Here is a 26505-nt window from a genome sequence, read left to right as displayed (position 1 = left end):
GCCACTTAGTGGCGAATGGCGGTTGTTGTTGTTGTGTGTGTGTTTGTCTCTACTGTGTGTGTCTCTGTGAGGTGTGTGTCTGTGTGTGTGTCTATGTGTGTGTCTGTGTGTTTGTCTCTACTGTGTGTGTGTGTCTGTGTGTGTGTCTGTGTGTGTCTGTGTGTGTGTCTGTGTGTTTGTCTCTACTGTGTGTGTGTGTCTGTGTGTGTGTGTCTGTGTGTGGCTGTGTGTCTGTGTGTTTGTCTCTACTGTGTGTGTGTGTGTCTGTGTGAGGTGTGTGTCTGTGTGTGTCTGTGTGTGTCTGTGTCTAGAACATCTGACTGTTGTTGTATCTGTAAAGCAAAACAAATACGGTACATTTTGTGCACTGATGCAGTTTTCCGCATCGTTTAATCTGGCTTCTGCCGCACATCACGGACACAACGTTCGTGTGACGATTGTCTGAACCGGTCCCGGGCCCCCCTAGGTCGACTCGGCCTCAAATGAGTACCTGGTGCGGTGTGTAAACATTGCCACTAGGGAGACAAAGGCAGTCGTGCGTGGTGCTGGCCACCCACCCCCTCGTGTACCGTTCCAGCCTTCATAGGTGCTCGCTAACAGCACTTGCCCCTACAGTCTGTTAAGGCTATATGGGGGATCTTTGTCCTTGTATGTGTCTATGTGTGTGTCTGTGTGTTTGTGTCTATGTGTGTGTCTGTGTGTTTGTCTCTACTGTGTGTGTGTGTCTGTGTGAGGTGTGTGTCTGTGTGTGTCTGTATGTGTCTGTGTGTGTGTGTCTGTGTGTGTGTCTGTGTGTGTGTCTGTGTGTATGTCTCTACTGTGTGTGTCTGTGTGTGTGTGTCTGTGTGTGTCTGTGTGTGTGTGTGTCTGTGTGTTTGTCTCTACTGTGTGTGTCTCTGTGAGGTGTTTGTCTGTGTGTGTCTGTGTGTGTGTGTGTCTGTGTGAGGTGTGTGTCTGTGTGTGTCTGTGTGTTTGTCTCTACTGTGTGTGTGTCTCTGTGAGGTGTGTGTCTGTGTGTGTCTGTGTGTGTGTGTGTCTGTGTGTTTGTCTCTACTGTGTGTGTCTGTGTGAGGTGTGTGTCTTTGTGTCTGTGTATGTGTGTGTGTTTGTCTCTACTGTGTGTGTGTCTGTGTGTGTCTCTGTGTGTGTGTGTCTGTGTGTTTGTCTCGTGTGTGTCTGTGTGTGTGTGTGTTTGTCTCTATTGTGTGTGTGTGTCTCTGTGAGGTGTTTGTCTGTGTGTGTCTATGTCTGTGTGTGTGTGTCTGTGTGTGTGTCTGTGTGTGTCTGTGTCTATGTGTGTGTCTGTGTTTGTCTCTAGTGTGTGTTTGTCTGTCTGAGGTGTGTGTCTGTGTGTGTCTGTGTGTTTGCCTCTACTGTGTGTTTGTCTGTGTGAGGTGTGTGTCTGTGTGTGTCTGTGTGTGTGTCTGTGTGTGTGTGTTTGTCTCTAGTGTGTGTTTGTCTGTGTGAGGTGTGTGTCTGTGTGTGTCTGTGTGTTTGTCTGTGTAAGGTGTGTGTCTGTGTGTGTCTGTGTGTGTGTCTGTGTGTGTCTGTGTGTGTGTCTGTGTGTGTGTGTCTCTGTCTCTCTGTGCACGCCATGTATAGCGGTTACCGCTCTGCACTACAAACCCACTCCGTGCGTGTGCCGGGGGGTGACGGTGTGGGAGTGTCCGCTCTGTGTAGAGAGTGGCGCACTTTTCGCTGGTGGTGATGGCTTCGGACATTGAGGGAGACGCCAACATCGGACTCTCGACCACGGCCACCGCCATCGTCACCATCACCGACATCAATGACCACGCCCCCGAGTTCACGAGTAGAACCGTACGGCACGCCGGCACCACCACCGCCACCACCACACACCACCCACACTCACACCGTCACCACCACCCAACCTCAACACTGCACCATAGACTCAACACTGCACCATAGACTCAACACTGCACCATAGACTCAACACTGCACCATAGACTAAACACTGTACCATAGACTCAACACTGCACCATAGACTCAACACTGCACCATAGACTCAACACTGCACCATAGACTCAACATTGCCCTTAGACTCAACACTGCACCATAGACTCAGCACTGCACCATAGACTCAACACTGCACCATAGACTCAACACTCCACCATAGACTCAACACTGCACCATAGACTCAACACTGCCCTTAGACTCAACACTGCACGATAGACTCAACACTGCACCATAGACTCAACACTGCCCATAGACTCAACACTGCACCATAGACTCAGCACTGCACCATAGACTCAACACTGCACCATAGACTCAACACTGCACCATAGACCCAACACTGCACCATAGACTCAACACTGCATCATAGACTCAACACTGCCCATAGACTCAACACTGCACCATAGACTCAACACTGCACTATAGACTCAACACTGCACCATAGACTCAACACTGCACCATAGACTCAACACTGCGCCATAGACCAAATACTGTACCATAGACTCAACACTGCACCATAGACTCAACACTGCGCCATAGACCAAATACTGTACCATAGACTCAACACTGCACCAAAGACTCAACACTGCACCATAGACTCAACACTGCACCATAGACTCAACACTGCACCATAGACTCAACACTGCACCATAGACTCAACACTGCACAATAGACTCAACACTGCACCATAGACTCAACACTGCACCATAGACTCAACACTGCACCATAGACTCAACACTGCACCATAGACTCAACACTGCGCAATAGACTCAACACTGCACCATAGACTCAACACTGCACCATAGACTCAACACTGCACCATAGACTCAACACTGCACTATAGACTCAACACTGCACCATAGACTCAACACTGCGCCATAGACTCAACACTGCACCATAGACTCAGCACTGCTCCATAGACTAAACACTGCACCATAGACTCAACACTGCACCATAGACTCAACACTGCGCTTAGACTCAACACTGCACAAGAGACTCAACACTGCACCATAGACTCAACACTGCCCATAGACTCAACACTGCACCATAGACTCAACACTGCACCATAGACTCAACACTGCTCCATAGACTCAACACTGCACCATAGACTCAGCACTGCTCCATAGACTAAACACTGCACCATAGACTCAACACTGCCCATAGACTCAACACTGCACCATAGACTCAACACTGCACCATAGACTCAACACTGCTCCATAGACTCAACACTGCTCCATAGACTCAACACTGCACCATAGACTCAGCACTGCTCCATAGACTAAACACTGCACCATAGACTCAACACTGCACCATATACTCAACACTGCACCATAGACTCAACACTGCACCATAGACTCAACACTGCACCATAGACTCAACACTGCCCATAGACTCAACACTGCACCATAGACTCAACACTGCACCATAGACTCAACACTGCGCCATAGACCAAACACTGTACCATAGACTCAACACTGCACTATAGACTCAACACTGCACCATAGACTCAACACTGCACCAAAGACTCAACACTGCACCATAGACTCAACACTGCACCATAGACTCAACACTGCACCATAGACTCAACACTGCACCATAGACTCAACACTGCACAATAGACTCAACACTGCACCATAGACTCAACACTGCTCCATAGACTAAACACTGCACCATAGACTCAACACTGCACCATAGACTCAACACTGCACCATAGACTCAACACTGCACCATAGACTCAACACTGCACCATAGACTCAACACTGCACCATAGACTCAACACTGCCCATAGACTCAACACTGCAACATAGACTAAACACTGCACCATAGACTCAACACTGCACAATAGACTCAACACTGCACCATAGACTCAACACTGCACCATAGACTCAACACTGCACCATAGACTCAACACTGCTCCATAGACTAAACACTGCACCATAGACTCAACACTGCACCATAGACTCAACACTGCACCATAGACTCAACACTGCACCATAGACTCAACACTGCACCATAGACTCAACACTGCGCCATAGACTCAACACTGCACCATAGACTCAGCACTGCTCCATAGACTAAACACTGCACCATAGACTCAACACTGCACCATAGACTCAACACTGCGCTTAGACTCAACACTGCACAAGAGACTCAACACTGCACCATAGACTCAACACTGCCCATAGACTCAACACTGCACCATAGACTCAACACTGCACCATAGACTCAACACTGCTCCATAGACTCAACACTGCACCATAGACTCAGCACTGCTCCATAGACTAAACACTGCACCATAGACTCAACACTGCCCATAGACTCAACACTGCACCATAGACTCAACACTGCACCATAGACTCAACACTGCTCCATAGACTCAACACTGCTCCATAGACTCAACACTGCACCATAGACTCAGCACTGCTCCATAGACTAAACACTGCACCATAGACTCAACACTGCACCATAGACTCAACATTGCACTATAGACTCAACACTGCACCATAGACTCAACACTGCACCATAGACTCAACACTGCACCATAGACCAAACACTATACCATAGACTCAACACTGCACTATAGACTCACCACTGCACCATAGACTCAGCACTGCACCATAGACTCAACACTGCCCTTAGACTCAACACTGCACGATAGACTCAACACTGCACCATAGACTCAACACTGCCCATAGACTCAACACTGCAACATAGACTCAGCACTGCACCATAGACTCAACACTGCACCATAGACTCAACACTGCACCATAGACTCCACACTGCACCATAGACTCAACACTGCACCATAGACTCAACACTGCCCATAGACTCAACACTGCACCATAGACTCAACACTGCAATATAGACTCAACACTGCACCATAGACTCAACACTGCACCAAAGACTCAACACTGCACCATAGACTCAACACTGCACCATAGACTCAACACTGCACAATAGACCAAACACTATACCATAGACTCAACACTGCACCATAGACTCAACACTGCACCAAAGACTCAACACTGCACCATAGACTCAACACTGCACCATAGACTCAACACTGCACAATAGACTCAACACTGCACCATAGACTCAACACTGCGCCATAGACTCAACACTGCACCATAGACTCAACACTGCACCATAGACTCAACACTGCGCCATAGACTCAACACTGCACCATAGACTCAACACTGCACCATAGACTCAACACTGCGCTTAGACTCAACACTGCACAATAGACTCAACACTGCACCATAGACTCAACACTGCACCATAGACTCAACACTGCACCATAGACTCAACACTGCACCATAGACTCAACACTGCACCATAGACTCAACACTGCGCCATAGACTCAACACTGCACCATAGACTCAACACTGCACCATAGACTCAACACTGCGCTTAGACTCAACACTGCACAATAGACTCAACACTGCACCATAGACTCAACACTGCCCATAGACTCAACACTGCACCATAGACTCAACACTGCACCATAGACTCAACACTGCTCCATAGACTCAACACTGCACCATAGACTCAGCACTGCTCCATAGACTAAACACTGCACCATAGACTCAACACTGCACCATAGACTCAACACTGCCCTTAGACTCAACAATGCACAATAGACTCAACACTGCACCATAGACTCAACACTGCCCATAGACTCAACACTGCCCTTAGACTCAACACTGCCCCATAGACTCAACACTACACCATAGACTCAACACTGCATCATAGACTCAACACTGCACCATAGACTCAACACTGCACCATAGACTCAACATTGCACCATAGACTCAACACTGCACCATAGACTCAACACTGCACCATAGACTCAACACTGCTCCATAGACTCAACACTACACCATAGACTCAACACTGCACCATAGACTCAACACTGCACCATAGACTCAACACTGCACCATAGGCGGTATACAACAACAACGTCACCCCCCCTGTCCGCCCCCTTCTCTCGGCATCTTCATCGCCGTAGTGGTTCGGCACGGTCCGTGAGAACGCCGTGGGGGTGCCGGTGACGATGCCGCCCCTCTCAGTGATCGACTCGGACGAGGCCGGCACGGCGGCTTGGCGTGTCCGCTATTCCCTCCGCGGGGGGGGGGCAGGGGGGGGGGAGTGGGGGGCGGGAGACCCCGGCGACCTGTTTGTCGTGGAGACCGACCCCGGCACCAACAATGGCAGGATCGTCGTTGTCAAGGTAATGCGTGGGAGGGAGGGGAGGGGGTCAAAGGAGGGAGGGGAGGGGAGGGAGGGGAGGGATGGAAGGGGAGGGGGGGAAAGGAGGGGAGGGAGGGAGGGAGGGGAGGGATGGAAGGAGGGGAGGGATGGAGGGGGGGAGGGAGGGAGGGAAGGGAGGGAGGGGAGGGGAGGGGGGGATGGAAGGAGGTGGGGGAGGGAGGGGAGGATGGGGAGGGGAGGGAGGATGGCGAGGGTGGGGAGGGAGGGAGGGGAGGGATGCAAGGAGGGGAGGGGAGGGGGGGATGGAAGGAGGTGGGGGAGGGAGGGGAGGATGGGGAGGGGAGAGGGGGATGGAAGGAAGTGGGGGAGGGAAGGAAGGGGAAGGAGGGGAGGGAGGGGAGGATGGGGAGGGAGAAGATGGAGGCAGCTAGGGAGGTATTTTTTCACAGACGTCCAGTGGGGGGTGAGGGGGGGGGGCACGGGGTCCGAACGTCAACGTCGCGAGCACTGGGGAGACAAAGGCGGACGGGCGTGGTGCTGGCTCCCCACCCCCACGTGTGCCATTCCAGTCTTCATAGGTGCTCGCTAACAACACTTGGCCAAACGGTCTGCTAAGGCTATACGGGGGATCTTTGCCTTTTGTACGTGTGCGTGCGTGTGTGTGAACGTGTGTCCGTGTGTACGTGCGTGTGTACGTGTGTCCGTGTGTGTACGTGTGTGCGTGTGTGTACGTGTGTGTGTGCGTGTGTACGTGTGTACGTGTGTGTACGTGTGTGTACGTGTGTGTGTACGTGTGTACGTGTGTGTACATTTGTACGTGTGTGTGTACGTGCGCGTGTGTACGTGTGTGTACGTGTGTGTGTACGTGTGCGTGTGTACGTGCGTGTGTACGTGTGTGTGTACGTGTGTACGTACGTGTGTGTACGTGTGTGTGTACGTGTGCGTGTGTACGTGTGTGTGTACGTGTGTGTGTACATGTGTGTGTACGTGTGTGTACGTGTGTGTGTACGTGTGTGTGTGTACGTGTGTACGTGTGTGTACATGTGTACGTGTGTACGTGTGTGTGTACGTGTGTACGTGTGTGTGTACGTGTGCGTGTGTACGTGTGTGTGTGTACGTGTGTGTGTGCGTGTACGCCGCAGCCCTTAGACTTTGAGACGTCATCGTCATACCAACTCATCGTCTTCGTGGATAACGAGGAGCCGCTCGTGAAAACCATGCGGCCCCCTCCAGAGAGTACCGCCACCGTCACGGTGAGTGACCCCCACGGCCCCCACATGGCCCACGCACGGCCCCCCCACGGTCTTCCCGTGCCACCCGCACCCGGCTCTGGACACCTGCGAGCTGCTCAAGAGCTTCACAGCTGCTGGGATTCTCCCGCCACGAACAAAGATTCCTGCGGAAAAGCCGCCACCCCCGACCTCTCCCCGTGTCTCTCCCCGCATCTCTCCCCGCATCTCTCCCCGCATCTCTCCCCGTGTCTCTCCCCGTACCTATCTCCATGTTTTTACCCGCGTCTTTCCTCGTACCTATCTCCATGTTTTTACCCATGTCTCTCCCCGTACCTATCTCCATGTTTTTACCTGTGTCTCTCCCCGTACCTATCTCCATGTTTTCCCTGTGTCTCTCCCCGTGCGCGTCTCTCCCCGCATCTCTCCCCGCATCTCTCCCCGCATCTCTCCCCGTGTCTCTCCCCGTACCTATCTCCATGTTTTTCCCCGTGTCTCTCCCCGTACCTATCTCCATGTTTTTCCCCGTGTCTCTCCCCGTGCGCGTCTCTCCCCGCATCTCTCCCCGTGTCTCTCCCCGTACCTATCTCCATGTTTTTCCCCATGTCTCTCCCCGTACCTATCTCCATGTTTTTACCCGTGTCTCTCCCCGTACCTATCTCCATGTTTTTCCCTGTGTCTCTCCCCGTGCCTATCTCCATGTTTTTCCCCGTGTCTCTCCCCGTACCTATCTCCATGTTTTTCCCCGCGTCTCTCCCCGTACCTATCTCCATGTTTTTCCCCGTGTCTCTCCCCGTTCCTATATCCATGTTTTTCCCCGTGTCTCTCCCCGTGCGTGTCTCTCCCCGCATCTCTCCCCGCATCTCTCCCCGTGTCTCTCCCCGTACCTATCTCCATGTTTTTCCCCGTGTCTCTCCCCGTGCGCGTCTCTCCCCGCATCTCTCCCCGCATCTCTCCCCGTGTCTCTCCCCGTACCTATCTCCATGTTTTTCCCCGTGTCTCTCCCCGTACCTATCTCCATGTTTTTCCCCGTGTCTCTCCCCGTACCTATCTCTATGTTTTTCCCCGTGTCTCTCCCCGTGCGCCGTGTCTCTCCCCCCCACAGCTTGTCTCCCCGTGCGCCGTGTCTCTCCCCGGCAGGTGAGTGTTGAGGATGAGAACGAGGCTCCGCTGTTTGAGCCGCGGCTACAGCAGGTGATGCTGGCCGAAGGCCTCGCCCTGGGCAGTGCCATCACCACCCTGGTGGCACGGGACCCGGACACCGCACAGAAGCAGAGCCTGCGGTGAGGACAACTCCCCGCCAAGCGGATAACAACCAAAACAACAACCACAACAACAACCACAACAACCACAACAACCAAAACAACAAGCAAAACAACCCCAACAACCACAACAACAACAACCACAACAACCTAAAAAGGACAGCGGGTCTGGGGGTACCTAGGGTCCGACCACGGTCCCACTAAGTCCCTGCCCTCACAAGGACGTCGGGTCTGGGGGTACCCAGGGTCCGACCACTGTCCCACTAAAAACAACCCCAACAACCACAACAACAACAACCACAACAACCTAAAAAGGACAGCGGGTCTGGGGGTACCTAGGGTCCGACCACGGTCCCACTAAGTCCCTGCCCTCACAAGGACGTCGGGTCTGGGGGTACCCAGGGTCCGACCACTGTCCCACTAAGTCCCTGCCCTCACAAGGACGTCGGGTCTGGGGGTACCCAGGGTCCGACCACTGTCCCACTAAGTCCCTGCCCTCACAAGGACGTCGGGTCTGGGGGTACCCAGGGTCCGACCACTGTCCCACTAAGTCCCTGCCCTCACAAGGACGTCGGGTCTGGGGGTACCCAGGGTCCGACCACTGTCCCACTAAGTCCCTGCCCTCACAAGGACGTTGGGTCTGGGGGTACCCAGGGTCCGACCACTGTCCTACTAAGTCCCGGCCCTTACAAGGACGTAGGGTCTGGGGGTTCCCAGGGTCCGACCACTGTCCCACTAAGTCCCTGCCCTCACAAGGACGTCGGGTCTGGGGGTTCCCAGGGTCCTACTCTAAGCCCGGCGGTCTTCAGTCTTCGGCTTGGGGACGACTGCCGAACCCGTTCAAGGGTCCGGCTTTTATAACCCTCCAGGGTCTCTCCGCCCCTGGCCACGCCTCCCTTCCAGAATGTTCTGGGGGATCCTGGAATATTCCCCCAGCCCACCCCCTCTTGGGGTCTGGGGAACCCTAGCAGCCCACATACCACCCCCTGCTGATGTATGTCTGCTACTGCAGGTAAGTTACCACAGTCTGTTGATGGCGTGACACTAGACAACACTATACAATACTATACACTACACACTACACTTCACACTACACTATACACTACACTACTATACACGACACTATACACTACTATACACTATACACTACTATACACTACACTACTATACACTACACTATACACTACACTATACTCGCTAACAGCACTTGCCCCTACATCCTGTTGAGGCTACACGGTGGGGAATCTTCGTCTGTGTGTAGGTGTCTGCCTACTCGCCACTAACAGCACTCGCCGCGACAGTCCGTCGAGGCTACCTGGGGGATCTTTGTGCGTGCGTGCAGCTACCGCAAGCTGCGGGTGCCGGGCGACTGGCTTGACATTGACGCGGCCGACGGCGCGGTGAGCACGGCGGCGGAGCTCGACCGCGAGTCGCCTCTCGTGCAGCGCAACGTCTACACAGCCACGTTCCTGGCGACTGACGACGGTGCGGGGTTACAGGGGAGCGGGGCCCGCGGCCACGCCCACGCTCACAGCCACGCTCGCCGTCGCTGCGTGTGTTTGTGTGTACGTGTGTGTGTACGTGTGTAGAGGTTCACTTCTGAGACGCTGGTAGTAGGAGACACTCTGTTCACACATGGGATCACTGCAGATGGGTCAGGACGCTCGGCATGCTGCCTGACCCACAATGCCGAGCGTGAAGAGCGAGGATCCAGGGGAAGGCGCGGCAGCGAGGACTCCACTCCAGCAGACGGCCCCGACCCGGCCTCGGGACCTCCCTTTTATGGCCCCCGGCGTGGCCTGGGCACGCCCTCGGCCACGCCCCCTTCTGAAACCTACCAGAAGGTGTCTGGGCCGTGCCCCACGTGTCCCATCTGTCACCTTTGGCCTATCACGTGCCCTGCAAGCCAGCCGGGCTGCTACGTCCTCTGACAGCCACCAGCACTACGCCCCCTAGGTCCCGTTCCATGACATTGCATGCCCTGCTGGCAGAGAGGGCTACTGCACCCACAATTCCCCTCTCTGTAACCAACGCTACGCCCCCTAGTGACCCACCTTCACTACATTTTATGTGTGTACGTGTGTGTGTACGTGTGTGTGCGTGCGTATGTGTGTACGTACGTGTGTGGCGTGTGTACGTGTGTACGTATGTGCCTGTGTGTGCGTGCGTGTGTGTGTACGTACGTGTGTGGTGTGTGCATGTGTACGTGTGTTGTGTGTGTGTGTACGTGCGTGTGTGTGTACGTACGTGTGTGTGTGTACGTGTGTGTACGTGTGTGTACGTGCGTGTGTGTGTATACGTATGTGTACGTGTGTGCGCGTGTGTGTGTACATGTGTGTGTGTGCGTGCGTGTGTGTACATGTGTGTACGTGTGTGTGTGTACGTGTGTGTGTGTGCGTGTGTGTGTGTACGTGTGTGTGTACGTGTGTGCGTACGTGTGTGTGTGTGTGCGTGCGTGTGTGTACGTGTGTGTGTGTGCGTGCGTGCGCACGTCGCGACGGTGGAGCAGGCTCTCCCGTCGCGAGCGGCACCGCCACGCTGGAGTTGATGCTGAGCGATGTCAACGACAACGCCCCCACGGCCGCCGTGTGGCCGCGTGTACGTGTGTGTGTACGTGTGTGTGTACGTGTGTTTGTGTGCGTGCGTGTGTGTACGTGTGTGTACGTTTGTATGTGTGTACTTGTGTGTGTGTACGTGTGTGTGTACGTGTGCGTGTGTGTGTATATGTGTGTGTGTACATGTGTGTGTGTGTGTGTACGTGTGTGTGTGTGTGTACACACGCAAAACAACCCCCTACCTCCTCGCGGTGCCGGACGGGCAACTCTGTCGCGGACAGCGCTGTGGGGGGAGATCCAATTTTGATTGGCTCCTCCCCTCATGGCATATGTGTCCACCACAGTGGCCAGGCGTCTATGACGTCTCCTGGCCAAACCCCAATTGGCGGAGCCAGGAGATTGAATGCCTACCCTCGGGGCTACTCCAGAAACAACGAAAAGCCACTACGGGTGGCCACGTGGAATGTTCGAACGCTCACTGCAGAGGAGAGGCTGCCACTCCTCTCTCGGGAGCTGGACCGGTACCGCCTGGATCTATGCGGCATTCAGGAGGTCCGGTGGACCGGCTCTGGCTCCTGCCACCATGAGGGGTGGACAGTGCTCTATTCGGGGCAGCAGACTGCCAAACAACAGGGTGTGGGTCTTCTTTTGAACAAAAGAATGAAGGGGGCGTGGGAGCGTGGCGGTGAGGTGTGGGAAGCTGTAAGCCCCAGGCTACTTTGGGCTCGCCTTCCCATCAACCGGAGGCGAGGAATGGTGGTCGTGGTTACTTATGCCCCCACTGAAGATGAACATCCGTGGAGGGATGCAGGCAAAGCCGATGAGTCAGATGCCTTCTATGACCTCCTGTCACAGGTGCTGGCTAAAGTGGCCCCTCGGGATAGAGTCATCATGTTGGGTGACTTCAATGCCCGAGTTGGTCATGATACTGGCACCTGGTCTGGAGTGATTGGAGGGCATGGGCCAGATCAGCTCAATAACAACGGTAGGAGGCTGCTAGATTTTTGTGCAGCCCATGGGCTTGTAATTACCAACACGCTGTTCCGGCATCGGCGCATCCACACAACATCATGGATGCATGCTGGGTCCAAGCAAGAACATCTGCTGGACTACATAGTGACGGACCAGCGAATGCGAGCCCATGTCCTTGACACCAGGACCTACCGTGGAGCTGATCTGCCCTCTGACCATTGACTAGTCATCTGTAAGATGCGCCTGCCATTCTTCCACTCCGGTGGTGGGTGTACACCCAGGACCCCATTCCAACATAAAGTGGCCTGGTCTCAGTTATCTGATGAAAGTTGCAAGCGAGAATTTCATCATCGCTTGCGGCTGGGATTGGCATCGTCCCCGACTCCTCCTGATGTCGAGGGTAAATGGGCGAGGTTTAGGACTGTGACTCATGCAGCTGCAATGGCTGCTTTGGGTACGCGGTCCAGACCTCCCCAGAGACCCAGGCTGACAGAGGAGGTGTTCAGGATGGTTGAGAAAAAGCGACAGGCCCACTGTCATCGGCTACAGAATCCCACGTTAGAGAATGAGGAGGCTTACCGCAGCCTTCGCTCGGAGGTTCGGAGAGCCGTGAGGCGCTGCAAGGATGGGTGGTGGTCGCGGGTTGCTGAGGAGATGGAGTCTGCCTCAGTGGCCCGTGATCACAAATCTCTATTTAACTCCATCAAAAAAGTAACCTGCAGCACCACACCTATTGCCATCATTAGGGGAAAAAACGGTGATCCAATCTCCGACCCCCAGGAACAGGTTCGCAGATTTGCTGAGCATTTCTGTGAGGTCCTGGGGGAGGGAAAATCCCTCAGCCAGGAAAACATCGTGGCACAAAGTGAGGATGACCCTGCTGAGGCTGCGGTGCCTCAAATATTGGAAGAAGTCACCCCCTGTGAGTGGCTGGCTGAGGTGCCATCTGCTGAGGAAGTATTGAAGGCGATCCGGAGTCTGAGACCAGGAAAGGCAGCGGGCAGAGATGATCTCCCAAGCGAAATGCTGAGGGAGGGTGGCGTTTGTGCACAGACTGCCCTATATGACATCATAACAACAGTCTGGACCACTGGACGGGTTCCGCAGGATTGGAAGGATGCCCTGGTGGTCCCCCTTTTTAAGAAGGGGGACCGCACAGACTGTAACAACTACAGGGGCATCTCACTCCTCAGTGTGCCGGGAAAGGTCCTGGCAAGGATTATTCAGCATCGCCTTGCCAGGCACGCTGAGGAGAGGCTTGCGGAGCCCCAATGCGGTTTCAGGAAAGGGCGGTCCTGCACAGATGCCATATTTTCTGTCCGTCTGCTACAGCAGAGGTGTAGGGAATTCCAACAAGACCTACATCTCTGCTTTATTGACCTGGTCAAGGCCTATGATACCATCAGTAGGCCTGCGCTCTGGGTCGTTCTTCGTGCTTTTGGAGTACCTGACCCTCTGCTCACGATCATTAAGGACCTTCATGATGGTGAGCGGGCCCGGGAAAAACTACGTGGCCGGGAGTCAGAGCCATTCCCTGTACACCTTGGGGTGCGACAGGGATGTCCTCTGGCTCCCACATTATTTAACATCTATTTTGACCACGTAGTTCGTGAAGCCTTCAATAGCTGTACCGGGGGAATCTCCATATGGTACAGATATAATGGGAGGCTAATCGATGCCCGGGTGCGGTCAAGGGATGGCTCCCTATTGCTCAACCACGTTATGTATGCTGATGATTTGGTAATAGCTGCTCAGTCAGAGGAGGAGTTGGAGACGCTGCTGCTGAGACTGGAGCGTGCCAATAAGAGGTGGGGCCTTACCATCAGCCCCACCAAAACTAAGCACCTGCCTGGGTATTTTGTACCATCGGACACTCCACCCCCACAACTCCCAATCGGTGATGGGGCAGTTGTGGAGAGAGTGGAGAGTTTCCCATACCTGGGCAGTGTGCTTATGACTGGCTCCAGTTTAACAGCAGAGGTCTCACTCCGAATCAGTCGAGTGGCAATATCTTTTCATCGGTTGCGTAACGCTGTGTGGAAGCTACCTGGTCTGTCGCTCCGCACTAAGCTTCAGGTCTTCTCGGCCACGGTCATTCCCTCCCTTCTCTACGCTTGCGAAACGTGGACCCCCCTAATGGAACATCTTCGCCGGTTAGAAACATTTAGGCTGGCCTGCCTACGATCCATCCTGGGTTTAACCAGACTGGATTGTGTGAGGAGCTCACAAATCCTTGAAAGATCTGGGCAGGGTCCCATCGGTGAACTCCGGCAGGCAAGGCTGCGATGGCTGGGTCATGTAGCCCGCATGCCCAGCCACCGCATGCCGAAACAGCTTTTGTTTGGCCGGATTGAGGGGGCTAAGCGGGCGCGGCACGGGCTAGAGAAGAGATGGAGTGATGTGGTACAGGAGGACGTGGAGCTGAGTGGACTTGCCGATGACTGGTACCAGCGGTGTCAAGATCGGCCTCTGTGGAGGAGGCTCATGAAGGATGCTACTGGGCAGTTGGAGGCAGTCGCCCTCCAACAACAACGGAGGACGGAGGAGCGACGCTCAGAACAACGAGCGGAGCGCCGGGTGGCTAAAGCACAGCAGGTTGGCACAGTAGGGGGCACAGGTGGTGCATCAGCCAGTCATCTCAGTCAGTCGACCCGTGGCACCTGGGTCTGCCCCGTGACCTCCTGCCAGCGGGCGTTCGACACTTCACGTGGCCTCAGGGTGCACATAGCCTGGCACAAGCGTCGTGGTGACGTCACCGCCACTTAGTGGCGAATGGCGGTTGTTGTTGTGTGTGTACATGTGTGTGTGTACGTGTGTGTACGTGTGTGTGTGTACGTGTGTGTGTGTACGTGTGTATGTGTGCGTGTGTGTGAGCAGGCTCCCCCGTCGCGAGCGGTACCGCCACGCTGGAGTTGCTGCTGAGCGACGTCAACGACAACGCCCCCACGGCCGCCGTCTGGCCGCGTGGGGCCGCCGCGTGCCCCCGCACCGGCGTCGGCGTCGTCGCCTCGGACGCCGACGAGGACCCCAACGTCCGCCCCTTCCGCTTCCGGCTGGCGCCCGGCGGCGGCGGCGACGACGACTGGACGCTCCGCCAGGTCGACGGTGAGCGCGGCCGGGGGGAACGCACCGCTCGGGAGATGGCGCTCGCCGTCGTCGTCATTGTCATCATCATTGTCGTCATCGTCGTCATCATCAACGTCGTCGTCATTGTCATTATCGACGTCGTCATCGTCGTCATTGTTGTCGTCGTCATCGCCGTCATCATCGTCATTATGAACGTCGTCGTCATCGTCGTCATCATCATTGTCATCATTGTCGTCATCGTCGTCATCATCAACGTCGTCATCATTGTCGTCTTCTTTTGTTCTTTCGGTAAGTTCACGTAGAATGAGAATAAAATAATAAAATAACACAATAAAATTCTCATGACATTTCGGCCACAGGTGAAAGGTACAGACCTGTCGGGACGACAGAGCTTCAATGAACGATGTTAAGATTTGTAGCGACTTTAAGCTGGTTGGGAGAAGTGAGGCACCTTGACAAAGGTGTTTACATATTAAATAGCTGAGGGATTAGCTTGTGACTGGTCACAGGAATGGCTATGTTAAAGTCAAAACCTACACATCCACAGAAGCAACTAGTAATTTAGCATTGAAATAGCTAAGGGATTAGCTTGTGACTGGTCACAGAAATAGATGTTAAAGTAAAGGCCTACACATCCACAGAGCTTCAATGAACGCTGTTAAGATTCGTAGCGACTTTAAGCTGGTTGGGAGAAGTGAGGCACCTTGACAAAGGGGTTTACATATCAAATAGCTGAGGGATTAGCTTGTGCGTGTGTGTGTGTACGTGTGTGTAGCTTGTGACTGGTCACGGAAATGGCTATGTTAAAGTCAACAGCATTAATTGATCAGACCAAACAGTTCTCATTGAAACCCTCTGCTGCCAGACCACCAAGATTATATGGCCTCCCAAAGATACACAAAGAAGATACACCCCTTCTTCTTTGGTTCTTTCGGTAAAGTCACGTAGAATGAGAATAAAATAATAAATTGATAAAATAAAATAACACAATAATATTCTCACGACGTTTCGGCCACAACACAAGCGGCCTTCATCAGGTGAAGGGACGAGACTGTCTGGAGGACAGCGCTGGAGTGAAAAAAGCCACGCTCAGATCGCAACCTTTAAGCTGTGTGAGACGAAACAAAGCACCTTGACAAAAGAATTAGCATAGAATTTAGCATTGAAATGGCTGAGTGATTAGCTTGTGACTGGTCACAGAAATGGCTATGTTAAAGTTAAAGCATACACATCCGCAGAGGCACCTCTTGACAAAGGAATTAGCATAGAATTTAGCATTGAAATAGCTAAGTTAAAGCATACACATCCGCAGAGGCACCCCTTGACAAAGGAATTAGCATAGAATTTAGCATTGAAATAGCTGAGTGATTAGCTTGTAACTGGTCACAGAAATAGCTATGTTAAAGTCAGAGCATACACATTCACAGAGGCACCTAGTACAAATCAAACAGGAGAATTTAGCATTGAAATAACTAGGCGAATTTAGCATTGAAATAACTGAGTGATTAGCTTGTGACTGGTCACAGAAATGGCTATGTTGAAGTCAAGGCCTACACATCTGAGCTATTCACAGTAACTGGGTATACACTACAATATATAATGAATAATATATAGTGAACCAATAAAAAAAACTAAAATATATATTACCTCAATGTTATCAATAAACTCTATATATTCTCCAATCAGCTAAGCTCCCAACAATAAGTCGTTATATATCACAATGCTATATGGCGAAAAAATGGGTGGATTCTTACCCTCAACTTTAGCAACACGGATAGCTACGGGCCCCGTTCAGACGGACGAGTTCATCTATGGTCGGAACAGAGGAGGGGGAGAGAGACAGCTGCGAGGCGCTGTTATACTCCATGTTGTAAACCATACCATTAACCGTGGTGTGAGAGGTATTAAGAGTCAATGTCAGCGAAAGAGCTGCGGTCTGAAGGTCATCGTAAAATACAATTAATTAAGAACGGAAATGGTTTAAAACATCTTTCCAATGGTTTCTAAGCCAGAATCCATCTTCTCGGTTGAAATTGTCTCTGTGCTTGTATATGTGAATGGCCTCATCAACGAATCTCTCATGGTAGCCGGTTGGTTTGCAAAGAACCTCCGTCTTGGAGCAGTCAATGTCATGTGAGCCCACTGAATTATAACAATGATCTGTCACGGCAGAGGAGTTCGTTCTACCGTGTTTCAAGTCTGCTTTATGTTCGCGGATGCGGTCCGAGATATGTTGTTTGGTTTCTCCAATGTAGCTACTACCACAGAGGCACTTTAGTTTGTAAACGCCCGGGTACTGTATGTCTGGAACAGCATCTTTTACAGATGGAACTAGATCACGGATTTTATGTACTGTGTTGAATCGGACCTGGATCTTGTGTTTATTCAGGATTTTGGAGATCTTTTTAGTGACCTCTGCAATGTAGGGTAAGGTGATGGTTTTGAGTGACTCCACAAGAGGATCCTTCTTCATGACTGGAGTGATGGCTTTGCGGATTGTGTAGTCGGAGTAACCATTAGCCCTGAGAGCCTGGTGTACGTGCTTGAGTTCACTGGTAATGTGTTCCTGGTCGGAAATGCATTGGGCTCTATGGTATAGAGTCTTGATGAGGGAGTTCTTCTGGGATGGATGGTGGTGGCAATCCGGTTTCAAGTAAGCATCTGTATGGGTAGCTTTCCTGTAGACAGAGTGGCTCATTGAACCATCATGTCTCCTTTTAAATAAGACATCCAAAAAGGGTGGTTTGCCATCTTTTTCGACCTCCATGGTAAATCTGATGGCTGGGTGTATGGAATTGATGTGGTCCCCCCTATCTCCGGTTGTAGCCAACGTATTCATGGAAAAATTTGAAACTGACGCCATCTAGACTGCCACTCTACGCCCGACCTTATGGAAGAGGTACGTGGATGGCACCTTTGTCATCTGGCCACATGGCCAGCCTGCTCTAGACCAATTCCGCGACCACATCAATTCCATACACCCAGCCATCAGATTTACCATGGAGGTCGAAAAAAATGGCAAACTACCCTTTTTGGATGTCTTAATTAAAAGGAGACATGATGGTTCAATGAGCCACTCTGTCTACAGGAAAGCTACCCATACAGATGCTTACTTGAAACCGGATTGCCACCACCATCCATCCCAGAAGAACTCCATCATCAAGACTCTATACCATAGAGCCCAATGCATTTCCGACCAGGAACACATTACCAGTGAACTCAAGCACGTACACCAGGCTCTCAGGGCTAATGGTTACTCCGACTACACAATCCGCAAAGCCATCACTCCAGTCATGAAGAAGGATCCTCTTGTGGAGGCACTCAAAACCATCACCTTACCCTACATTGCAGGGGTCACTAAAAAGATCTCCAAAATCCTGAATAAACACAAGATCCAGGTCCGATTCAACACATTACATAAAATCCGTGATCTAGTTCCATCTGTAAAAGATGCTGTTCCAGACATACAGTACCCGGGCGTTTACAAACTAAAGTGCCTCTGTGGTAGTAGCTACATTGGAGAAACCAAACAACATATCTCGGACCGCATCCGCGAACATAAAGCAGACTTGAAACACGGTAGAACGAACTCCTCTGCCGTGACAGATCATTGTTATAATTCAGTGGGCTCACATGACATTGACTGCTCCAAGACGGAGGTTCTTTGCAAACCAACCGGCTACCATGAGAGATTCGTTGATGAGGCCATTCACATATACAAGCACAGAGACAATTTCAACCGAGAAGATGGATTCTGGCTTAGTAACCATTGGAAAGATGTTTTAAACCATTTCCATTCTTAATTAATTGTATTTTACGATGACCTACAGACCGCAGCTCTTTCGCTGACATTGACTTTTAATACCTCTCACACCACGGTTAATGGTATGGTTTACAACATGGAGTATAACAGCGCCTCGCAGCTGTCTCTCTCCCCCTCCTCTGTTCCGACCATGGATGAACTCGTCCGTCTGAACGGGGCCCGTAGCTATCCGTGTTGCTAAAGTTGAGGGTAAGAATCCACCCATTTTTTTCGCCATATAGCATTGTGATATATAACGACTTTTTGTTGGTAGCTTAGCTGATTGGAGAATATATAGAGTTTATTGATAACATTGAGGTAATTTATATTTTAGTTTTTTATTGGTTCACTATGTAGTATTCATTATATATTGTAGTGTATACCCAGTTACTGTGAATAGCTCAGATGTGTAGGCCTTGACTTCAACATAGCCATTTCTGTGACCAGTCACAAGCTAATCACTCAGTTATTTCAATGTTAAATTCGCCTAGTTATTTAAATGCTAAATTCTCCTGTTTGATTTGTACTAGGTGCCTCTGTGAATGTGTATGCTCTGACTTTAACATAGCTATTTCTGTGACCTCTTACAAGCTAATCACTCAGCTATTTCAATGCTAAATTCTATGCTAATTCCTTTGTCAAGGGGTGCCTCTGCGGATGTGTATGCTTTAACTTAGCTATTTCAATGCTAAATTCTATGCTAATTCCTTTGTGAAGGGGTGTCTCTGCGGATGTGTATGCTTTAACTTTAACATAGCCATTTCTGTGACCAGTCACAAGCTAATCACTCAGCCATTTCAATGCTAAATTCTATGCTAATTCTTTTGTCAAGGCGCTTTGTTTCTTCTCACACAGCTTAAAGGTCACGATCTGAGCGTGGCTTTTTTCACTCCAGCGCTGTCCTCCAGACAGTCTCGTCCCTTCACCTGATGAAGGCCGCTTGTGTTGTGGCCGAAACTTCGTGAGAATATTATTGTGTTATTTTATTTGATCAATTTATTATTTTATTCTCATTCTACGTGACTTTACCGAAAGAACCAAAGAAGATGAATCCTTGCAGTCACGAAAGCTTTAAATCGAAAGATACACCCCTTCGTCCCATCGTCTCTACTATCAACTCCCCCACCTATAAACTGGCACGTTTTCTTTCTGATATACTACGACCTTTCACTGGAAAAAACACCTCTGCGGTACTAAATTCCACTCACTTGGTATCGATAATCAAAGGCATTTCCCTGTCCCCAGACGACCTGCTTGTCAGTTTTGATGTGGTGTCCTTGTTCACCAAAGTTCCGGTACCTGACACCATCGCTATCATTGAAGACCTGGTTCATCAAGGACTGCACACTGATGTACCCCCCCTGGTGAGACATTGCTTAACCAACACATACTTCACCTGGAATGGAACTTTCTACAAACAAACTGAGGGCACCCCAATGGGCTCCCCCCTATCTCCGGTTGTAGCCAACGTATTCATGGAAAAATTCGAAACTGACGCCATCCAGACTGCCACTCTACGCCCGACCTTATGGAAGAACGGGGCTCGTAGCTGTCCGTGGTGCTGAAGTGGAAGGTAAGAATCCACCCGTTTTTTCACCATATAACATTGTGATATATCATTGAGGTAGTTTATATATTTTTTTTATTGGTTTACTATATGGTATTCATTATATAGTGTAGTGTATACCCAGTTAATGTTAATAGCTCAGCTTATTGAAGAATATATTCAGTACATTTATTATATTGATGTCATTTAGAATTAGGTTTTTCGCATCGGTTTACTGTATGACAGTTGATTTGTTGCAGCCCCCTTTTGCGTCCATGTACGAGGTGCCTCTCTGGATGTGTAGGCTTTGACTTTAACATCTATTTCTGTGACCAGTCACAAGATAATCACTTAGCTATTTCAATGCTAAATTACTAGTTGCCTCTGTGGTAGTGTAGGTTTTGACTTTAACATAGCCATTCCTGTGACCAGTCACAAGCTAATCCCTCAGCTATTTGCACAAGCTAACCCCTTTGTCAAGGTGCCTCACCTCTCCCAACCAGCTTAAAGTCGCTATGAATCTCAACAGCATTCATAGAAGCTCTGTGGATGTGTAGGCCTTTACTTTAACATCTATTTCTGTGACCAGTCACAAGCTAATCCCTTAGCTATTTCAATGCTATATTACTAGTTGCCTCTGTGGATGTGTAGGTTTTGACTTTAACATAGCCATTCCTGTGACCAGTCACAAGCTAATCCCTCAGCTATTTGATATGTAAACACCTTTGTCAAGGTGCCTCAATTCTCCCAACCAGCTTAAAAGTCGCTACGAATCTTAACATCGTTCATTGAAGCTCTGTCGTCCCGACAGTTCTGTACCTTTCACCTGAAGACGGCCGCTTGCGTTATGGCCGAAACGTCGTGAGAATTTCATTGTGTTATTTTATTATTTTATTCTCATTCTACGTGACTTTACCGAAAGAACCAAAGAAGATGAATCCTTGCAGTCACGAAAGCTTTAAATCAAAATTTAAATCATCGTCGTCGTCGTTGTCATTGTCGTCATTTACATTGACAAACTAATTTCTGTGACGCTTGCCATTGTTGTTTTGATTTAAATCTTTCCTGACTGCAGGGATTCAAATTCTTGCTTCTCTCGGTAAAGTCACCACCACGTAGAAGGGAAACAATAAAATAATAAAAATATAAAACAATAAAATTATCACGACGTTTCGACTGCAACACAAGCAATCATCGTCAGGTGTGAAAAACACAGCGAGAACATTCGAAATTTTCTTGCTGTGGTTTTTCTTGCTGTGGTTTCCACACTTGATGATTGCTTGTGCTGCAGTCGAAACGTCGTGAGAATTTCATCATTTTATTTTTAAATTATTTTATTGTTTCCCTTTCTACGTGGTGACTTTACCGAAAGAACCAAGAATATTGTTTCTAGATTTGAAGCTTTTGTGACTGCAAAGATCCATGCTCTTTGGTTCTATTCGGTAAAGTCACGTAGGTAAAATTAAAAGAACAAAAATCACGAGGATTCGGCCACAACACAAGTGGCCTTCATCAGGTGAAGGGACCGTGCTGTCATGAGGACAGCGTTGGAGTGCGGTCCCTTCACCTGATGAAGGCCACTTGTGTTGTGGCCAAAACGTCATGATTTTTGTTGTTTTATTTTTTACCTACGTGGTGACTTTACCGAATAGAACCAAGAATAATGTTGTTGTTGTTGTTTACTTCCTCGCCCCTCCCCCCGGCACCTCCGACGGCCCCGCGTCTGTCCACGTGCTGCGTCCCCCCGGCGGCGGCGGGGGCGCAGGCAACAGCTCGCAGCTGCTGGCCAAGTCGTCGTTGGCGGAGGGGCTCCACTGGGTGGCGCTGCTCGTCGGGGACTCGGGCACGCCGCCACTGAGCGCCGTGCGGCAGCTGCAGGTGGCGCTCTGCGCCGCGTGCGACCGCCGCGGCCGCTGCCTCCACGCCAGCACCGCCAGCGGAGCCGCCAGCGCCGTCTCGGCCATCGTCGTGTTGGTGATCTTACTGGGTCAGCTCCTCACTCACTCCTACTACTCACTCACTCCTTCTCCTCCTCCTCCTCCTCCTCCCTCACTCACTCACTCACTCCTCCTTCTCCTTCACTCACTCACTCCTCACTCACTCACTCCTCCTTCTCCTCCTCCTCCTCCTCCTCCCTCACTCACTCCTCACTCACTCACTCACTCCTCCTTCTCCTTCACTCACTCACTCCTCACTCACTCACTCCTCCTTCTCCTCCCTCCCCCTCCTCCCTCTCCTCATCCGCCCTCCTCCCGCACCTCATCCTGACCCACGACCCCCGCTCCGACCCCGTGACCCCGGCACCTCATCTTGACCCACGACCCCGCTCCGACCCCGTGACCCCACCCTGCCCCCACACCTCATCCTGACCCACGACCCCCGCTCCGACCTCGTGACCCCGTGACCCCCGCACAGGCGTTCTAGGCTCCCTTCTCTTGGCGTTGGCGTTGAAACGGCGTCGCCATGGAGACAAAGTGGGCAGGTGGAGCCTCGCGGAGCCGCTCGTAAATGCGGCCACCGACTACACGGAGCAGGGTGGGGGGGAGGAGGATCGGGTGAGGTGGTGACATCACCCACAGTGACATCACCCACTGTGACACCACCCACAGTGACACCACCCACAGTGACACCACCCACAGTGACACCACCCACAGTGATACCACCCACGGTGACACCACCCACGGTGACACCACCCACAGTGACATCACCCACAGTGACACCACCCACAGTGACACCACCCACAGTGACACCACCCACAGTGACATCACCCACAGTGATACCACCCACGGTGACACCACCCACGGTGACACCACCCACGGTGACACCACCCACAGTGACATCACCCACAGTGACACCACCCACAGTGACATCACCCACAGTGACACCACCCACAGTGACACCACCCACAGTGACATCACCCACAGTGACACCACCCACAGTGACACCAACAACAACAACCGCCATTCACCACTAAGTGGCGGTGACATCACCACGACGCTTGTGCCAGGCTATGTGCACCCTGAGGCCGCGTGAAGTGTCGAACGCCAGCGGGCAGGATGTCACGGGGCAGACCCAGGTGCCACGGGTCGACTGACTGTGCCAACTTGCTATGCTTTAGCCACCCAGCGCTCCGCTCATTGTTGTGAGTGTCGCTCCTCCGCCCTCCGTTGTTGTTGGAGGGCGAATGCCTCCAACTGCCCAGTAGCAGCGTCCTTCACAAGCCTCCACAGAGGCCAATCTTGACACCGCTGGTACCAGTCATCGGCAAGTCCACTCATCTCCACGTCCTCCTGTACCACATCACTCCATCCCTTCTCTAGCCCGTGCCGCACCCGTTTAACCCCCTCGATCCGGCCGAACAAAAGCTGTTTCGGCATGCGGTGGCTAGGCATGCGGGCTACATGACCCAGCCATCGCATTTCAAGGATTTTTGAGCTCCTCACACAAACCAGCCTGGTTAAACCCAGGATGGATCGTAGGCAGGCTAGCCTAAATGTTTCTAACCGGCGAAGATGTTCCATTAGGGGGGTCCACGTTTCGCAAGCGTAGAGAAGGAAGGGAATGACCGTGGCCGAGAAGACCTGAGGCTTAGTGCGGAGCGACAGACCAGGTAGCTTCCACACAGCGTTACGCAACCGATGAAAAGATATTGCCGCACAACTGTGACACAGTGACACCACCCACAGTGACACGGACGATGCGGTGTAATGAGATGGCGTGCGCTGAGACTGTGATGAGGCTGTGGTGAGGTTGTGGTGAGGCTGCGGTGAGACTGTGGTGAGGCTGTGGTGAGACTGTGGTGAGACTGCGGTGAGGCTGTGGTGAGGCCGTGGTGAGACTGTGGTGAGGCTGTGGTGAGACTGTGGTGAGGCTGCGGTGTCTGCACTGCAGGACTACGATGCGACGTTGCTGCGCTTTGAACCACCGCCGTCACCGCCGTCACCGCCGTCACCGCCGTGCGGCGATTGTCCCGGATCACTCCGCCTGGAAGAGACCGTGCTGTCCAGAGACATGGCAGCCTTCATCGGCAAGGTCGGTGCCACCGCCACCATCACAACAACACTCACTTGAACAACATCACCACCATCACACACCGCTCACTTGAACATCATCACACACCACTCACTTGAACATCATCACCACCATCACCATCACACAACACTCACTTGAACCACCACCACCACCATCACACAACAACAACAACCGCCATTCGCCACTAAGTGGCGGTGACGTCACCACGACGCTTGTGCCAGAACATGAGCACCTTGAGGCCACGTGGAGTGTCGAACGCCCGCTGGCAGGAGGTCACGGGGCAGACCCAGGTGCCACGGGTCGACTGACTGAGATGACTGGCTGATGCACCACCTGTGCCTCCTACTGTGCCAACCTGCTGTGCTTTAGCCACCCGGCGCTCCGCTCGTTGTTGTGAGCGTCGCTCCTCTGCCCTCCGTTGTTGTTGGAGGGCGACTACCTCCAACTGCCCAGTAGCGTCCTTCACGAGCCTCCTCCACAGAGGCCGATCTTGACACCGCTGGTACCAGTCATCGGCAAGTCCACTCAGCTCCACGTCCTTCTGTACCACATCACTCCATCTCTTCTCTAGCCTGTGCCGCGCCCGTTTAGCCCCCTCGATCCGGCCGAACAAAAGCTGTTTCGGCATGCGGTGGCTGGGCATGCGGGCTACATGACCCAGCCATCGCAGCCTTGCCCGCCGGAGGAGCTCACCGATGGGACCTTGCCCAGATCTTTCAAGGATTTGTGAGCTCCTCACACAATCCAGTCTGGTTAAACCCAGGATGGATCGTAGGCAGGCCAGCCTAAATGTTTCTAACCGGCGAAGATGTCCCATTAGGGGGGTCCACGTTTCGCAAGCGTAGAGAAGGGAGGGAATGACCGTGGCCGAGAAGACCTGAAGCTTAGTGCGGAGCGACAGACCAGGTAGCGTCCACACAGCGTTACGCAACCGATGAATAGATAGCTGCTCGACTGATTCGGAGTGAGACCTCTGCTGTTAAACTGGAGCCGGTCATAAGCACACTTCCCAGGTATGGGAAACTCTCCACTCTCTCCACAACTGCCCCGTCACCGATTGGGAGTTGTGGGGGTGGAGTGTCTGATGGTACAAAATACCCAGGAATGTGCTTAGTTTTGGTGGGGCTGATGGTAAGGCCCCATCTCTTAGTGGCACGCTCTAGTCTCAGCAGCAGCGTCTCCAACTCCTCCTCTGAATGAGCAGCTATTACCAAATCATCAGCATACATAACGTGGTTGAGCAATAGGGAGCCATCCCTTGACCGCACCCGGGCATCGATCAGCCTCCCATTATATCTGTACCATATGGAGATTCCCCCAGTACAGCTATTGAAGGCTTCACGAACTACGTGGTCGAAATAGATGTTAAATAATGTGGGAGCCAGAGGACATCCCTGTCGCACCCCAAGGTGTACAGGGAAAGGCTCGGACTCCCGGCCACGTAGTTTTACCCGGGCCCGCTCACCATCATGAACGTCCTTAATGATTGTGAGCAGAGGGTCAGGTACTCCAAAAGCACGAAGAACAACCCAGAGCCCAGGCCTATTGATGGTATCATAGGCCTTGACCAGGTCAATAAAGCAGAGATGTAGGTCTTGCTGGAATTCCCTACACCTCTGCTGTAGCAGACGGACAGAGAATATGGCATCTGTGCAGGACCGCCCTTTCCTGAAACCGCATTGGGGCTCCGCAAGCCTCTCCTCAGCGTACCTGGCAAGGCGATGTTGAATAATCCTTGCCAGGACCTTTCCCAGCACACTGAGGAGTGAGATGCCCCTGTAGTTGTTACAGTCTGTGCGGTCCCCCTTCTTAAAGAGGGGGACCACCAGGGCATCCT

The 26505-nt window shown here is 51.9% G+C and overlaps 1 protein-coding gene across 1 annotated transcript in view; it reads left to right on the top strand.

Moving 5' to 3' along the window:
• The window catches only part of LOC116937931 (cadherin-2-like), a 52068-nt gene that overhangs the window by 13904 nt on the left and 11659 nt on the right, over positions 1-26505 (top strand). The window contains exons 5-13 of the mRNA XM_076060289.1: positions 1681-1818; positions 5981-6202; positions 7326-7469; positions 8553-8695; positions 10017-10159; positions 15079-15306; positions 22402-22623; positions 23052-23191; positions 24528-24668. Of these exons, the coding sequence (XP_075916404.1) occupies positions 1681-1818; positions 5981-6202; positions 7326-7469; positions 8553-8695; positions 10017-10159; positions 15079-15306; positions 22402-22623; positions 23052-23191; positions 24528-24668 (1521 nt within the window). The remainder of the gene's footprint in view (positions 1-1680; positions 1819-5980; positions 6203-7325; positions 7470-8552; positions 8696-10016; positions 10160-15078; positions 15307-22401; positions 22624-23051; positions 23192-24527; positions 24669-26505) is intronic.

The sequence above is a fragment of the Petromyzon marinus genome, unplaced genomic scaffold, assembly GCF_048934315.1.
Source record: "Petromyzon marinus isolate PM22_M1 ecotype Great Lakes invasive population unplaced genomic scaffold, UKy_Petmar_22M1.pri1.0 PM_G_Scaffold_17, whole genome shotgun sequence".
Taxonomy (NCBI): Eukaryota; Metazoa; Chordata; class Hyperoartia; order Petromyzontiformes; family Petromyzontidae; genus Petromyzon; species Petromyzon marinus.
This window is presented reverse-complemented; position numbering and strand designations above follow the sequence as displayed.